This window comes from Tauraco erythrolophus, chromosome 27 (genome assembly GCF_009769465.1).
Source record: "Tauraco erythrolophus isolate bTauEry1 chromosome 27, bTauEry1.pri, whole genome shotgun sequence".
NCBI lineage: Eukaryota > Metazoa > Chordata > Aves > Musophagiformes > Musophagidae > Tauraco > Tauraco erythrolophus.
Window position 1 is genome coordinate 833,240 of NC_141491.1, and position 16,652 is coordinate 849,891.

At 47.0% G+C, this 16,652-nt stretch overlaps 1 protein-coding gene across 1 annotated transcript; it reads right to left on the reverse strand.

Moving 5' to 3' along the window:
- Positions 1–273: 273 nt before the first annotated feature.
- On the reverse strand, positions 274–15,922 carry CTTNBP2NL (CTTNBP2 N-terminal like). Its single transcript, XM_009991736.2, has 4 exons — positions 15,821–15,922; positions 4,982–5,212; positions 2,556–2,663; positions 274–1,749 (listed from the first exon to the last, which is right to left on the reverse strand). Exons 1-4 carry the CDS (start codon positions 15,917–15,919, stop codon positions 274–276), a joined length of 1,914 nt encoding a protein of 637 aa, XP_009990038.1. The 5' UTR covers positions 15,920–15,922.
- Between the last annotated feature and the right edge of the window lie 730 nt (positions 15,923–16,652).

Sequence of the window (16,652 nt, forward strand, 5' to 3'; positions counted from 1 at the left end):
TTTGATAGCTAGGTCCCACCACGTGATTATGGTTCTTGTTAGCTCTAATGGTTTGACTGTTGCCATGAGACATTTTGAGGCTACTGTATAGCTGTAGTTAAGGTTTCTTCATAAACAAAAATATTTCCCTACCTATTAAAAAAGAAAAAAAATACTAAATGCTTTATACAGACAGAATCTGCTACTATGGAAATAAATAACGTGGAGCGGAAAAACAGTGTCTTAGCTCTAGGATGCTAAGCCATGGAATGTCACATTCACATTTTCTGGAGACTAGCTGCTGGTTGGCAAGAGTATCTCAATGTCTTTGCCATTTGACACCACAGCGTTGTTGGAGCAGCTACTTGCCACGTCCATGGGGGCACCCAGAGAGGACGCCTGGGAAGAGGTTTTGGTTACTGGAGCCGGAGCAGCAGGCGACTGAGCGAGGCCGGGTTTCTTTGGAGGAATGGGCGGAGGGTTCCCTCTTTCTGCTCTCGGGATGGTTGGTGACTTGATTCCAGGAGACAACGGGCTTAGTGGACTGGAAACCTTGCCAGCGCCCGGAGAGTGACCGGATTCGTTTTTGGGGCTCACGGCATTTGCCAGATTTCGATAGTCCGTGCCGAAAGGCGAGCTGTTAGGGGAGACAGGTTTAATCGGTCCCTGCTGGCTGGTAAATCTGGAAAGGACCTGAGTGACTGTATTGCGGGCCAGCTGCTTGGCAGCAGAGTTATCTGCGAGAGTAGGAGACAGATCCCGTGACGGTGGGCTCTGCAGGCCACTCGACTGATGGTCCTGCTCAGCCTGAGACTGAAACTTGTGCCGAGCGGCGTGGAAACGCTGATTGATCCCCACCTGGTAGGACGACTGGTAACCGGGGCTGCTCGCCGAAGCTCCCACCAAGCGCTTGCTCAGAACCGGGGAGGAGCAGGGAGAAGGTGTCAGAGAGGAGGCAGCTGTGCCGCTGGGGGACAGCGAGACCCCGCTGGAAGGGAGCTGGGACATCAGATGCACCGGTGACTCTGTTCTCACAGGAGAACTTCCATTCTCAACTGCGTTTTCCGGGGCTGCACCTGCAGATTTCTCCTTCTGGACTTGGTTCTCTGCGGCATGTGCCTGCTCACTACCCACCTGCGTGTCTGTATCCCAGTGACCATTGGATTTTGCACAGGAGTGAGGAGGTGTAGTAGGGCTGGGACACACGGTGTGTACAGCTTTGCTCGTGCTGGCAGCATTTGCTCGGTCTGCCTGCAGACACTCTGTCTGGCAAGACACAGACTTCACTGTGGCACTGTCAGTTGCAACAGCTCTGGACATCACCGAGGGGCTTGGCTGCAAAGGCTCAGCAGGACTGTGCTCCTGGCAAGAAGCCTCCAGCTCTTTCAGGGCTTTCTTCAGACATTCCACCTCTTCTTTGAGTGCTTTTGTACGGTTTTCTTCTCTGTTCAGCTTGGCTTTCAGCTGCTCTCTTTCAATGTCAAACTCTGAGAGCTGCTTTTCTACTTGTGCTTCCATCTGTAAGCCCCGCTTCCTCTTGGACGCCAGCTCCTCTTCCAGTTTACTCACTTTACTCTTCTCTTTCTCCAATTTCAAGCTCAATTCTGCTGTCTTCTGCCCCTCTTCAGCTGCTTTGGCAGTGGCTTTCTTGCACTCCACTACAAGCATAGAAGACAGTTGCTTGTGGCGTGCCCTTTCCTCCTCCAACTGGCTTGACAGCTTCTTCTGCTCCTTTTCGAACTTTTTCACTTGGGATTTTTCAAACTCCAACTGCAAGAACAAAAAGACTGTGAGGGAACCACAAAAACTCCTGAAAGTTAATGAAGTATAATGCCCCAAAAGGGAATGGGGTTACTATGTATCTGGGAGAAATTCCCCAGTAAAAGACAGCAATGGCTAAGAAAGGTTTGTGCCCCAGGTATCTGCAAGACAGTCTTGTATGACTGAGGTTGCCCGTGTTAAGAATCATTACTTACTAGTAGTTATATCATGTATGAAATTCAATTGACCTTTGGTGAGATACACATCCAGTCTGCCATGCACTGACTGAACAGGCCATCTGCAGCACAGCTTCCTTCCCTTCCACCTCATTTACCACTTTGTCAGTTTGCCTTTTAAAGGCATTTAGACTTTACAACACTGATGTGTTATGTATGTTTAATAAAGTCTACAGCACTTGAGTAACAGAAAAAAGTAGCTTAAATATTTATTGTCATCTCTGAATGTTCCCCCCAGGAGATCTTTCGTGACTTATTCTGAATTTTGAGTACTACAGAGCCCTATCATTTCTAAGTGCAGCCCTGTTCCTGAGAACTTCTCAGCTTTCAGGCTGAAGTAAGATTTCGAACCATTTGATTGCCTATTAATAGCTTTTAGCACTGCTCAGCCACCAAAACGCCCTGAAAAATTACGGTTGTTTTCCATATCAGAACGATAAAAGCTGGGAGTGCCTCACCGAGGAGGGAGGTCCCTACTACTCTTTCGACACGAAGGTGCAATTAGACATCGCTACCGAGTTCACCACCCAGGAGCCCGCGGCTCCGTGGGCTGGGCAACCACCAGCCACCAGAGCATACCTGCTGGGTGAGCCGCTCCCGCTCCTTCTCCAGCATGTAGGTGACGTCGTCCCCCTCCGCCGTGTCCTGGGCGTGCCGCTGTCTCTCTTCCTCCAGGTCCAGTATCACCTGCCAAACAAACTTGGGTCACTGCGACGCCCGGGCACACTCAAAAGCAGGGACTGATGGGCGCCTTCGCGCACGGTCCAAAGCCACATGGCACAGGGGAGCAACTGCTGCAGCCTCAGGCATCCAACTTCAACTCAAAAAAAAAATCCCATAAAAGCAGCTTTTGGACGAGTTACAGTACTACGTTATCATATGATACACTTGAGTCAGTTTGTGAAAAGTTCAGAAAACCTCACGCTGGATTTATCTTCATTTTATTATTAAATAGCTAAATTGCATGCTTTTCCTCCAGACTGCACAACAGCCTTGAGAAGTTCACGTTATCCATCCTTGGTTGTAGGGTGCCCTCACCAGAATTTCCCGGCAGGACTAGTGGTCCCAAAGCCCAGCGGGAGCGGAGGCGCTGCCCCAGAGAACGCACATCCCGGAGACTCGGGGCACGCAGACGATCCTCGCTACGGCTTCGGTGGTAATTTGCACACAGGCTTCTCCCCAGTTTCTTACAGGAGATTTGAGGACTGCAGTGCAAAGTTTATTTTAAAGAACATTAATTTGTTCTTCCACTTAAGAACAAGATGAGCTCTTGAAATGAAACTGCTTGCCACAAGGACCCAGTTAAGGAGCTCCTTCAGCTTTAACGCTGAATTACATGAATAATTGAAATTCTATTAACTCAACAAAAAAGCCAGAATGCAAACTTCCCAAGAGACTCTGCCATATCTCACCACCAAAACTCTAGCCTCTCCTGACATATGCTCACTACAAATTTACCAGCTCCTCAGTCTTCCTGAAATTTAAGGTTCCAAACAATGCTTAAATATCTTTAATTACACAAGGAACTATTGTCCTTGTAAACACAAGGAACTACACAAGGAGACAGGAAGGATAAAATGAGAAGAGGAAAAAATATCTGATTGTAACAGCATGATTCAGCTAGGTACTTGGCTGAAAGGTGAGACACAGCCTTGCTGGTGCTCCCCGTGGCTTCGAGGACGAACCGAAAGCTGGTGATAGCTCCAGCTGCCCACCCTAAGCACAGTGCCTGTGATGTGAACGTCGAGCTGGCTGCTTGCTAACACCACAGTAAGGTTTCTGCAACAGAAACACTTCAGATTATTCACAGACTGGAAGAACTTACTCAATGTCATCCCCATCCAACCAGGTTACAGGAAAATAACCCATGTGCTGATGAGCAATGAAACAAAGGGTTCAACTTTGAACCTTTTGATTAGAAATGGAACGCAACTGCTTGTACTTGAGATCTTTGTACACGATGTAGTAAGTTTTAATCAATGCAAGGGTCACGTAGTTAAAAAAAACCCACAGGATGGTATTGGCCCAAGCACAGGCACCAGCCAAAAGTACACCTAGATGGGAGATTGTGAAAGAGTAACCAGTGTGACGGCATTACCTCAGCCTGCCACTGATGCAAGTAAAAGCAAAAATCCCAGCTATTTTTTAAGATGGAAAAGGAGTATGTGAATAAGACACAGTGCTGCGATGCCACAGGGATGCTCCAGAGAGCTCCTCCCAGTCGCAGATTCCGGTGATGTACTCTTGGGCAGTTATTCTCTGCCCTGACTACACAGCAGGGACAAACACTTCAATCATTTTGACTTGTTTAAATTTACTGCAGGACAAAACAAACGTGTAAACATATTTTTTTAAAAAAGCTAACTAGTAAAGAGACCATGTTGTAGCAAGACTCCAAGAAGCAGAGCTCAGGAGACTCTTTGCTCTCAGACCTGTGTGCTCCTCTGCTGAACTACTGTGTGCCAGAGGAGCAAAACTCTGTGGACGTACAGTCTGACACGCAGACCAAGCACTTCGCTGGTGTCAATATATGTTAAAGCTACATATGAAGAATAATAGGTCCTTTATTAAAGAGGTCAAATAGCATGAAAAATAGTTTTGGTCACACCATACTTTCTTAGGAAAGCACAAGGAGATGCCCACCCATAAGTACCTGATACCAGCTCTTCGGTAATCCCCAAGAACAAGTCAGAAGCAGAACAGTGAAATGTCTGCTGAGAATTTCAATCTTCCAGAAACTCTTTCTTACGTTTTAGTAAGCACTATACCTCCCAGCTGCAAATACGCAAGTTCCTTTTTTATGTGTCGTAACAAAAACATCTTGCATATATTTCAAATTTTGGAATTACAGTTAATAAGTTTACCAGCTGCATTGTATTGAGTGAGAAGTTTAAACAAAGGTGTAAAGCCTTTTCAGTTACCAAAACTCAAGGCAATGCTGAAGTTAATGCGTTATCAAAATGCAACTATTAACTTCTGCACCTCTTGTTTGAAGCAAAACCTACCTTTCTGTGTCTGCTTTCTGCAGCAGCTAGTTGGGATAACATTCTTTCCTGCATGTTCTTGCAGTGTTTCATCACCACTTTCAAAATAGACAAGGGATTGGAGCATACTGGTTGCTTTTCACCATGATTTCCCTCTTTCAGGGTCTCAAAATCTCTCTGCAAAGCCATTAATGGATCACTGATGTTGTACTTCCCATAGCGTTCTTCAATGAACGTGTCTCTGTGCTGGGCCTGCAACACAAAAACAAATTTGCGTTTCAATATACTTAAACCAGAAAACTAGCTAAAGAAGAAAGTAATTCGTAGTTAATAGTCCTCCTCCCCAGTTTCCCACTTAGAGATAAGGAGATCTTAACACAGTCTGACTGTCCTGTTATCTGCCATAAGAATAAGAGTTTTCGGACAGGAAAACACACAAGTGTGTCATGTTAAAGGCCTTTGGTTAAGAGACAAGAAAGAGACAGTGATTTGTATGACAGACCAGCCCAGTGATGCACCTGCTGACCTCACCCAGGCCTTCCCATTTCTCATCAGACCAGTAACGAGGGGACAAACACCACGTTTTTCACGGGCCGTCTGAAAGACGCGCGTGGGAGGTTGCAGGAAGCACGTGCTCGATTCATTTCTCACTGTCCCTCCAGTTGAACAACATCTTTTAACCAAGTGGCCCAAAGGAACCAGAAACAAAGGAAAGTCTTGGCTAAAACCACAGCATCCCCACAACACACCCAGGCTGCTCGCACCCTCACACCCAGCCACCTGCTGCCTCTGCCCATGACTTACATTCCATGCCCGTGCCAGGGGAAGGAAGGTAAATATCAATTCTTGCCCAACGAAAGATGTGATCATTTACTGCTGTATCGGTGGAAGAGCAGTTGTGTGGTTTCCTCGACTATGTCACCATCAAAGAATTTCATGTTGAGCAATCAAAGAGTTTTATTCTCGCAATAGCCTACAAATCCGTGAGTTGTTAATAAAATCGTTAACGTTCTCATCCAGACTAAACAAGTTCAGTTTCTCAAGAAGCAAGACAGGAATGATTTTATTTCTTTTGTTGTTATGTAATAATTAAAGAAACTCACATGTGCTAGGTTTTATATTTACAGTGTTCAGAACCAGCCATTCCAGCTGGAAATCTGTTTGTTAGGATACCAACAGCCTTACCCTACTGAATGACTACTGTGAAGCTCTGAAAACTAAACCAAAATTTCACAAACACACAGATACCAAAACATTATCTCCATGTCACAATGATAAGAAACCATATGAAAACGGATAACGATGCAACAGAACACGTAAGAAGAAAACCAGACCTGGATTGAAGAGAGCCCTGAGAGCTGACCTGGCTGGCTCCGAGACATTCAATCACTGATTCCAAACGGTTCCAGGCCAAACGACTCGTGTTCGTGAAAACCCGCGATGGTGCTTCATCCCGGCGCGTGTCACCGACAGCACGAGCCCGTGCGCAGCACAGATGATGCACCTGGCCGAGGAAGATGAATACCTTCCAAATCTGAGGTCTGAATTTGATTCCTCTGGGTTCATGCTAGTCATGGTAAGCAGTGCTCACGAGAGCTCAGACCTTGACTCTTCCAGAGCTCAGAAGCGATGATGTGCTGCTCTGCATAGGCACGTTCTTAGTAAGACCACACAGACAGACGCGGGCTGTGCTCTGCACTCCGAAAGCCAAGAGTGACCCCAGCACCTGTGACCGAAGCATGGCACCACCTTTGCAGAAGTTTAATTTAAAGCACACTTCGGCACGTTTAACTGGCAAAGCACCGTGGGACCTACCGAGGGAAGCGATGACATGACCTCTGGTGTTGAGCAATATGGTTTAGAGACCCTGACAGTGCAGGGTGAATGGTTGGACTCGATGATGTTGAAGGTCTCTTCCAACCAGACGATTCTATGACCTGCACTTTTCTTGACAGAGAACCTGCACGATGTGCTTTTGCCTCGAGAGACTGGTCCAGCCAAACGCTGCCTGCCCGTTACCAGGTGTGCTGGCTGCCTACGCACGCGCCGCTCGCTTCTGGGCATCCTTACGAGCGTAAGCAGAGAGTTTGCCATTCCAGATTGGACACGGTGGCTTTTCAGAGCTGGCGAAGGGCTCTTAGCACGAGCTCCACAATGCCCCGGCTCCACGGATGCTGTGAAATGGCATTCAGCTGTCACGGGGTGGAAAACAAGCTGCTGCTTTGCATGCAGAGCGCCAGTGTGCCAGCCTTGCTGCCCGCGTCTCCGGAAACCTGCCAGCTCGCAAGGGCCATCGACAGCGAACTGCTGCCCGTTCCTGTGGGATTGCTTGAGGACGTCTTTTAGATAGGCAGGACTGAGCTCGACTACAATGAAAAGCCAACCTAGAAGCCAGTGTCGATTGGAATGGCTGTTTCCCAACGTCCCAGTAAACTCTATGGAAAATGCAAACACTTCCCTCGAGCATACGAGAGCAGCAGCGATGCTCCGGACACAGCCCCGCACACCCGCTGGGACAGGTACACCCGAACGGAAAAGCCAACGGCTGTAACTGAGCTCGGTGGGCCGGAGGAGTGGGAGACAAACAGCACAGTTCTGCTTTACCCAAACAGCTGATGAGGTTCGCTGGTCCTGCCCGTATTCTAAGATGCAACCATGTGATTAGCACAAAAAAAAAGTTAATAAGTCATCTCTGCTCTCAAAGGGAGAAGTGAATGGATTGCCTTGACAAGATGCATAAAAAAACCCAAAGCAAAATACTTTTCTTTCCATATCTCCTCCACGACCAAACCCAATTAGGGACATTCACCCTACGATACTGGTTTGGAGCTGTATTTCAATCCTTGCAGTAAACAAATACAGAGGGACAGCTCACACTCACAAACACCCCTCCCTCCCTCTTTATCAGTAACATCCACCAGGAATGCTGGATACCTTTCATCAGAGCTTAAGATATTGTTCTAACTTTACATAAAAAAAAAAAAAGAGGAAGGAAAAGATCAGCCCTGGAAATGGGAGGGTGGCCCTGGATAACAGCCAGCCCGGTTTAATGAATCACAGGAAAAACTGCAGGCTTTTTTTTTTTTTTTGAGGGACAAGGAATCTTCAGTTATTCTGAAAAATTTATAAAAATGACTCAACCAAACCTCACTATAAGTGTGTAGGAATTTAAGTGACTCCAGCATTAAACAGTCTGTAAGTACAAACTGGGGTATCCATCCAGCTGGTTTAACTACTGCCACACATGAGCTGCTCTTCCCTGGAAGCCACCCTGCCCCAGTGCCAGTCACTCCACAGCCACAGAAACACGGCAGAAGTCCTTCCGAAGGGCACCGGGGCTTTAAGCAAAGGGGGGGACATCTGACAAGTTGACTTCTGGGCAACTTCCTTCTAATAAAAGCCTAAGGAACCGGGATTCAGGTCACACCCACTACCTATAACCTCTGACTTTTGGCAAGGACCGGAGGTGGAACAAAAGCCACATTTTCCCCTGCTCCTCGCAGCGCTGGGCTCTGAACTCCGGTGAATTTAGTGGTTTGTTTCCTGTCTGGGAAAGAACAAGTTCTTCCTTGCTACTTTGAGCAATTAAGTATTTTCCTGAACTAGCGTGACAAACAGATGAGACTATCACAACATTAATAGCTTTCTGAAGTCCAGCTATTCTTCTTCAGTAGCCAGCAGAGCATAAACATTTAATTAAAGTTGTCTAGACTGGGAAAAGTCTTAAACAGGTCATCCTGCACCCACCACATCTCGTTTACAAAAACAAATCCAGTGCTGTGGCATTACTTGGAAGGGCAAACGTGGATTTTCAGGCTGCTGCCCGTGACACCTCCGTGCTGCGGGTCCCACTGAGCAGCACCTCTGCCACGAAAATAATGGTGACAGCTCTTCCCAAATTCCATCACAGCGCCCTAACCTACACGGGCTGCTTTATGCAGGTGCTGAACTGGCACGGACACGAGCGACTGCTCCCACCGTCCCGCTCCTTGCTGGGGCAGCTCTTCAGCACGACTTCTGCTAACGCTGGCCGTCACCTACAAACATCATCTTCTGTCTGAACTGGAATTTAGTCTGAAATACAGCTTTTGTTCAACTTCCAGAACAGAAGCAACTTGGTGATGAAAGAGAAATATTCCATTAATTAATCCAAAAAATCAACTCAGATCTCGATCCCAGCATCGACCTATTCAAGCTGTAAACGCACAGGAAATCAAGATTCAGTCGTAAGGAAATAATGTTACAAAAAGCATTGTTAATTTAGGAGTGGAAAATTCAATCTGGAAAACCAGAGATGACACGCATATTTCCAACAACAGCAGTTGCTCTTTGAAATGAGATGCACTTTTCTGCAATTAGAAGATTCTCTAATTTAGCACCTCCACCTGTACCATCTCAAATATGCAGGCTTATGAATTCCCCATCAAAACACTCAAACTCCAAAATCAACTAAATGGACTATTTGGTGATTTTGAAGACTATTAAATTGCCCTCCCCCAACAGGAACAAAGACAACATTTAGGCTTGGGCTGCTCTTAAAAAAAGGAAGCAGCTACGCACGTTAACTACTCTTAAAAATAAACCTCCTGACGACCAGAAGATCTGGGCATGGCAGAGGGCACCACTTCACACTGCCCGGCTTTTGCCTCGAGCTGGGGTAACTGACCACTGCTAGTCCGTTTTGAAAAGAGAGAATTCTGATTTTATGGAGCAGCAGCAGCATCTGACATGACTCAAGAGATGTTTCCTGTACAGGCAAAGGCTTCACTTCTCTGTGTTAGGGGAAAGCTGCTGTTCCCTCTTGGGATTTCTAGACTGTTTTAGGATGAATGTTTCCCATAATCTATTTGTGGGGTTTTTTTTGTTGTTTGTTTTTTTTTTTTTTTTTAAGATTTCCTTTTACTGAAAACTTGTTTATGAGACAGCATTTTCTTTCTGCCTTCAAGAATATTTACAACTTGTTTTACTGGAACATCAAACAGGGAATTTCCAAGACTTGTTTCAAGTATTTTCTTGGACACGAAGTAGAATATTACTCTCGCCTGTAATTTTAGAGCTTACGTTTTAACCCTCGGCACAACACAAACACACTGTTAATTAACTGCAGCTACTGTGTACGCAGCTCTCCGTAATAACGTGCACGGAAGTTCCTCCTTTATGTTGCAGAGAGTGGTATAATCTTTAAATAGCTTCTTACTGCCTTGAACTTCCTTATTAGCTCCTCTCTCCAGAGACAGATACTGGGAATAAAGACAAGCTGAGGTCACGGCAATCGCTGACAGAGAGAAGGGAAACGGGGGTGGGACCACGAAAATAAATGTCAAAAAGCTGGAGTGGGATTCTGAGCGTTACATCGGCTCCGGCTCTGAAGCAAGGCAGAGATCCACGCAGCACAAATCACATTGCTCAAGCACAGCATCTGTGCTAATTGCCATCATTATACCAAGTGAACAAACCAGACCAACGACAGCTACCCGGGTTTGCCCACGTAAGACCTGTTGTTATCGGCTTTGAAAAATCTCAGAAATTTTCTTAGGAAACGTCAAGCGACTTTTTTCTCTGGAAACTTTTGGTCCGTAGGGCAGACAGTGCAAATCCAGCAGGAGCGTGGCCACGTGCAGGCTCCAGCACGCTGGTGACAATTCCCGGGGACCATGCCATGCCGATTCCCGGGGACTGCGCCGTGCCGATTCCCAGGGACTGTGCCACACTCCTGAGCGGCACTTCGGTCACCCTCAAACCAGGGAGCCCGACTGCTCCCGCACGGCCAAAATCCAGAGCTGGAGCCTTCCCGGTGCGGAGGCCATTCCCACACCTCGGCCTCGTGCAGCACCTGCCTGGGTGCTGAGAAGGTGCAGAGAATCAGTCTGCCAAGAGATTCTGGCAAACGGTCCCACTTCAAGCAAGACAAACAAAAACGGTCCCACTTCAAGCAAGACAAACAAAAAAAATTCCCCAAAGTTGCAAGAAAAGCTGCAAGCAAGCTGCATTCCAGCAGGCCAGCGCCCACGGGAACACTGCGGGATCTAAGCTGCTTTACGAGCGATGCAAAAGCCCATTTTGCCCCATCTGTGAAAGATTTACTACCATCTGCAGTGAGGTTTTGTATTACTGAACTCTTTTTTTATTATTTAAACAAGAGGTAGACTTTTAGTTTTTGAAACTGCGCTGTAAACTTAATTTCTAAATCCACTGACAAATGAACACTTCGTTTTGCAACGCATTACTACTGCTTTATAGAGCACACCACTGAATTCAAAGCAAAGCAATGAATACCAGCTCCCTGTCGCTAACATAGAGTAGACAGTTTCTATTCCAGTGTAAATTGCCTAAGGCTTTATTAACATAAAAGAATTAGCCAGAAAGCTGTTTGGTGTTTTCTAAAAGTAAACAGAACTTCATTTCTAACGTATGGAAAAGCTCATTTGAAGAGCAGAGGCAGAGAACAAAGTGCTCCAACACAGCGACAGAGACCTGTTTCAACCTGGAATTGTTTCCAGCCGTGGTGAGCTCTTCTAGCAGCCGAACCTGTGGCTCACACATGCAATCCTTCCGACACGGCAACGCGGACCGAGTCCAGCCCTCGGCGTTACGCAACTCTGACAGCATGTTTTTTTTGATGATTAAAATACAATTATAACTACAGGAAAAGGAGCACAGTAAGAAGTGAGACTTAAGGTCTGCTCTGAGGAGAACATCGAGATATATGTGGTGGACAGGAAGCTACTTACAGGGGAAAAAAATAAAAAAAGCTTTTTTCCAAGAAGGTTTTAAAATAGAGGAAGCAAACTGAAGCACTGGAAAAGAATATTTTGAACATGGTAGATTTGCTCACTTAATCCTTTATACCAGCATCTCGTGTTCGAATGGAAGCAGCGTTGCAATTTGAAGTGGATGTCAGAAGTCAAGACCAGGTCCAGGGCAAACGCCCAGGGAGGGATGATGGTCCCTACCACAGACACCCCCCACAATTAAACATGGAACACCGGACAAAAAGTAAACCACTGAAAAAAAAACAGGGAAGGAGAGAAGTCAGCAAGGGCAAGTCATAATATGGCCAAGGCAGCAGCCAGGGGTGACCTCACAACTGCTCTTTATACTACGAATCTGAGCACCAGACAAACAAACCTCCGGAGTTAACCCTTCTGCCCCCGCAGAGGAGGGGTGCTCCCTCCAGGCAGGGTGCAAAGGGACACCCGGGCAGGACCAGCAGCACGAAGAAAGGGTGAAGGTTGGGAAGGGGAGGGGAAGAAAAGGGAGGAAAGCAAAGGAGTGAATTAAGCAAGCAGTCTGGCCAGCCAGGCTCAGCAGCTCGACTGTGACGGAGGAGCAGGGCCGGTGCCAGCCAGCAAGCCTGGCATCATGAGGGAGGAGAAAACTATTTTCGGCTTTGTCATCTGCATGCACGGATTCTCTGCTAAATGCCAGATGCTGAATGCTTTGCTCTAAGCATGCAGGAATATCAATTATTGCAGACTGCGCTATAACCAAATCACAAGTTTACAAATTAAGATACTCTTTTCCTCTGCAAGGGCTTGTTCTTTCCTACAATGTACCAACGGATCTGCCTCAAACATCTAGAGAGGTCAGAAGCATTCAAATCCGAAGTCAAATTAGCCCATGAAGGGAAATGCATTTTTCTTACTAGATGGGAAGTAAACAGGCAGATAAACCTCTGATTTTTAACCACTGACGTTTACGTGTAACTGCTGGAGGAAACCACGGCTGTTGTTAAGATCACGCCGTCCTCTAAAGAAGTTCAGGTTCCACTCCACCTCTTCCCAACACACACTTACTGTGAAACGACCGTGTCTCCGGAGAAACCTGACTGCAGAGGCAGGACACGCTGCTCGTGGCAGCCGGGAACGCCGGGACAGCCGCCAGCACAGCCCCGCGACATCCCGGCCCCTCGCTGGGAGTCACGGCACAACTCGCCCCACCGTGCCAGCCAAACCCAACGCTTCCAGAGGTTCAATCCATAGTTCTTAGAAGGTTCTCTCTTCGGGACAGCATTTTTGTATGGATCAAAACGTGAATAAAGTGATTAGCAAGGTGGGTTTTCCTTTAGCTACCGTCACACACAAAAAAACTGTTTCGGCGGGCGCAGCACCGCAGAGCTGTTGCCACAGTTACTATCATAGAATCATAGACTGGTTTGGGTTGGAAGGGACCTCAAAGATCATCTAGTTCCAACCCCCCTGCCATGGGCAGGGACACCCTCCACTACACCAGGTTGCTCAAAGCCTCATCCAACCTGGCCTTGAACACCTCCAGGGATGGGGCAGCCACAGCTTCTCTGGGTAACCTGTGCCAGTGCCTCACCACCCTCAATGTAAAGAATTTCTTTCTTATATCTAACCTAAATCTGCCCTCTTTCAGTTTAAAGCCATTGCCCCTTGTCTTATCACTACACACCCTTGTAAAAAGCCCCTCTCCAGCTTTCCTGTAGCCCCCTTTAGGCACTGGAAAGCTGCTATAAGATCCCCCCGGAGCCTCCTCTTCTCCAGGCTGAACAGCCCCAACTCTCTCAGCCTGTCTCCATAGCAGAGGTGCTCCAGCCCTCGGATCATCTTTGTGGCCTCCTCTGGACACGCTCCAGCAGCTCCATGTCCTTCTTGTGTTGGGGACTCCAGAGCTGAACACAGTATTCCAGGTGGGATCTCACGAGAGCTGAGTAGAGGGGCACTTCCCTCGACCAACTGGCCACGCTCCTTTTGATACTATCGGCAAACAAAAAGCACAGTAGGGCCAGAATTTCCCTCACTCCATATTGCAAATAAATGGACAACGTGAGGCGAGGGGTTTTCTGCTTCTGGAACCCTGTCCAGCCACCGGACTAGGCCGTTTCGTGACGTTTTTTGCTTTCACATGCGGAAAGGGCGACGCAGCCGCCTGCCAGCGGGCAGCCGGACCCGCGCCGTGGCATTCGGCCCCAGCGCTCGGACCCGCCACAGCTCCGCCGGATTCCTACGGCATCTCAGCACCCGCTGCGGGCACAGCCCCGCTTTGGAGCGGAGTTTCATTTTCCTCTGGGGTTGTACCAGGAGCCCGGGCCACGGGCAACCAGAGCCCTGGCTGATTCGAAGCTTTCGCTGCCCTTTTCCTACTCCCTTCAGCTTTCCACACGTTCTTAAGATGAAACACTGCAGTGTATCCATTACAGAAGAAGGGGAAAATAGCACTAACCTTTGATTAGCTTGGTATTTTATGCTCCATAATTATCAAGTATAGGTTACAATTTCATTAAATTTCTTCTCAGTTATGAGAACTTGACAAATCATGTCAAAGGGTATTTTAGCTGTATTAAACTCCTCATGCAAGAGGGAACTGCAGGTTTCATTTCAACAGAGGAGATAATTGCTCTATGCTGTTGGAAGGCACACATTGAAAAGCCTTTGGAAAGGAGCTGCTGCGGCATTCCTTCCCATCGGTCCTCTGTGCTCCATCACACGTGTTTCACACCGCAGTATTAAAGTGCTGCTTGTCTTGGTAACATGTTCTGGCCACAGAGAATCAGAAGACCAGCCCCACAAACAGAGGAGAAATTCCCAAATCTGTTCCAAGAGAGGAGCCAAGCTTTCCACCCGATCAATAGTTTCGAGAGGGTAGCAATATTCCTCCAAAACAAGAGAGACTGTCTAAACGCAAAGCCAATTAACAATGAACACATCAGCGTCCCGACTGTTTTGGAGAAGGATCTCCCTCTGTCCCTCCAAAAGGTGTTTGTATTTGGAACCAAGCTCCAGAAGCTGTTGCTGGAAAACCAAGTCCCCGCAGCACTCAGGCCAGCAAGCTGCCATTCCTCTTTGGAAATAGTTGGGAGTTTAAACATTATGAGCAGTGACAGGTCAGCTTGAAAAAGCCTTCAATATTCAACCCTGTCACAACTCATTTCTTCAAAAATCCACCCCTTCCATCATTCCTACCACTATTTTTTTCCATCTTACTGAGGCTGAGTGTCAACAAAGCATCCTTCAAAAAGCAGCAGTATTACACATGGACTACACATTTTAAAAACATTTTCTAGGGTCAACATTAACACACAAACCCGGCCACAGAGCACCACAGCCCGCACTCCCTGAGCAGGGGCAGCAGAAGCACAGCGTTAACGCTACAGACCCAGCTCTGCTTTGGCCACTGTTTTCCTGCAGCAAGAGCCATTCCTGCAAGGAGAGGTCCTGCTGGCTCCAGCACCACCCCTGCAAGCAGAGGTCCTGCTGGCTCCAGTACCACCCCTGCAAGCAGAGGTCCTGCTGGCTCCAGTACCACTCCTGCCTTGTCCCACCACAAGCGCTGACGCAACCGTGACATCACTGGCACTTGCACGGGTTGAAGCACACTTTTTGGATGGGTCAGAGCGAGCAGCTGAGCACGCGGGTCGGCAGCTCTCAGCAGCAGTGCCAGCTTAAATTGGCTCAGTACAATGCAAAGCCATGGATGTTTTTTTCTTAGAGTGAAGCTACTCTCACTAAAAGACTAATCTGAGATCCCTCCTGGCAAGAAGAGCTTCTGCTTTAAGAAGCCCTCCTTACTAAAAGAGAACAAAACCAACAAAGGAAGTCTGGTAGACCTTTTACGTTCCTCACGACAGTAGAAACACTTGGTTCTTTCTCAGAAAGCACACGCACAACACCGGACCTCAATGCTGAAATGCTTCTTGCAGCCAGCTTTCAATCACCAGCTCCAAGACGTAGAACGATACACAGCATTTATGATCTAATATTGCTGATATTCAGATGGGATTCTGAAGGAGCAATGAATCTTTGCCTCCAAACTTCACCTTGGATGCAAGCGCTTTGCAGAGCTGTAGTAATACTGTTGTCATTGTTGTCTCTTATTATCATGGTACTTACAACATACCTTTAAGGCTTCTATGACAAGATCTCTTGCTTCTAGTTCTCCCTCAAGAATGCTAAACAGCGTCAGTAGCTCTGGTTTGCTGAGTTTTTCCAGATTCATCCTGAAAACCTGAAAAATGGAACATAGTTTACCAGGTACTTCTTTGTACATTACAATCAGTATTCTAAGCTATGACATGTAATCTCCATCTAACTTCAGCTTCCAGGTTTTTGGACTGCAGATTGCCCGGGGGGAGAAAGGGGAGAATACACAAGGTGAACATTTTCTCTCTAACTTCCAAGACCAGTTTTAGAAGATGCATTTTTCACCTTTTCCCAAGGGGTCATGAACATATGCACACCCAGATGGTGTATGCAGAACATACAGGCTAACATGACAGTGTAATATTCACCAAGAAGTAGCCCAAGTTAACAGGAGAGGCAAAACCATGGATATTTAAAAGCCATACTACTGTAAATCACACATCTGGATCACACAGCTGCAAACATCGCCGAAACGAGACCAAAGAGCTGTGACGAGTGCCGTCCAAACTGGGCCACCTACACAAATTTAATGGTAAAGTGAACATTTCAGTGCTACGATACGTTTCCCAGGAATGCCATTATGCGTTGCTAATGGAACAGGTCCAAACCACTCTACAAAAAATCAATGCCACAAAAAACACACATTTAATTACTATTCTTTCAAACTGTTTCAATATCACCGTCATTTATTAAATATAATTTTACTGCCCATGTAAGAACAAAGATCCATCATCTGAACTGCACATACAAAAAGCTTTCCCCCCCCTGCATCTTCGCCAATACGCTTAAAATTGCCTGGTAATAGCCTC

Coding starts and splice junctions, on each gene's coding strand:
- CTTNBP2NL (XM_009991736.2), bottom strand. CDS start 15,919: ATGAATCTGGAAAAACTCAGCAAACCAGAGCTACTGACGCTGTTTAGC. Junction 5,213..15,820: donor TTGTCATAGAAGCCTTAAAG/GTATGTTGTAAG, acceptor TTTGTGTTGCAG/GCCCAGCACAGAGACACGTT. Junction 2,664..4,981: donor CAGAAAGCAGACACAGAAAG/GTAGGTTTTGCT, acceptor TTTGTTTGGCAG/GTGATACTGGACCTGGAGGA.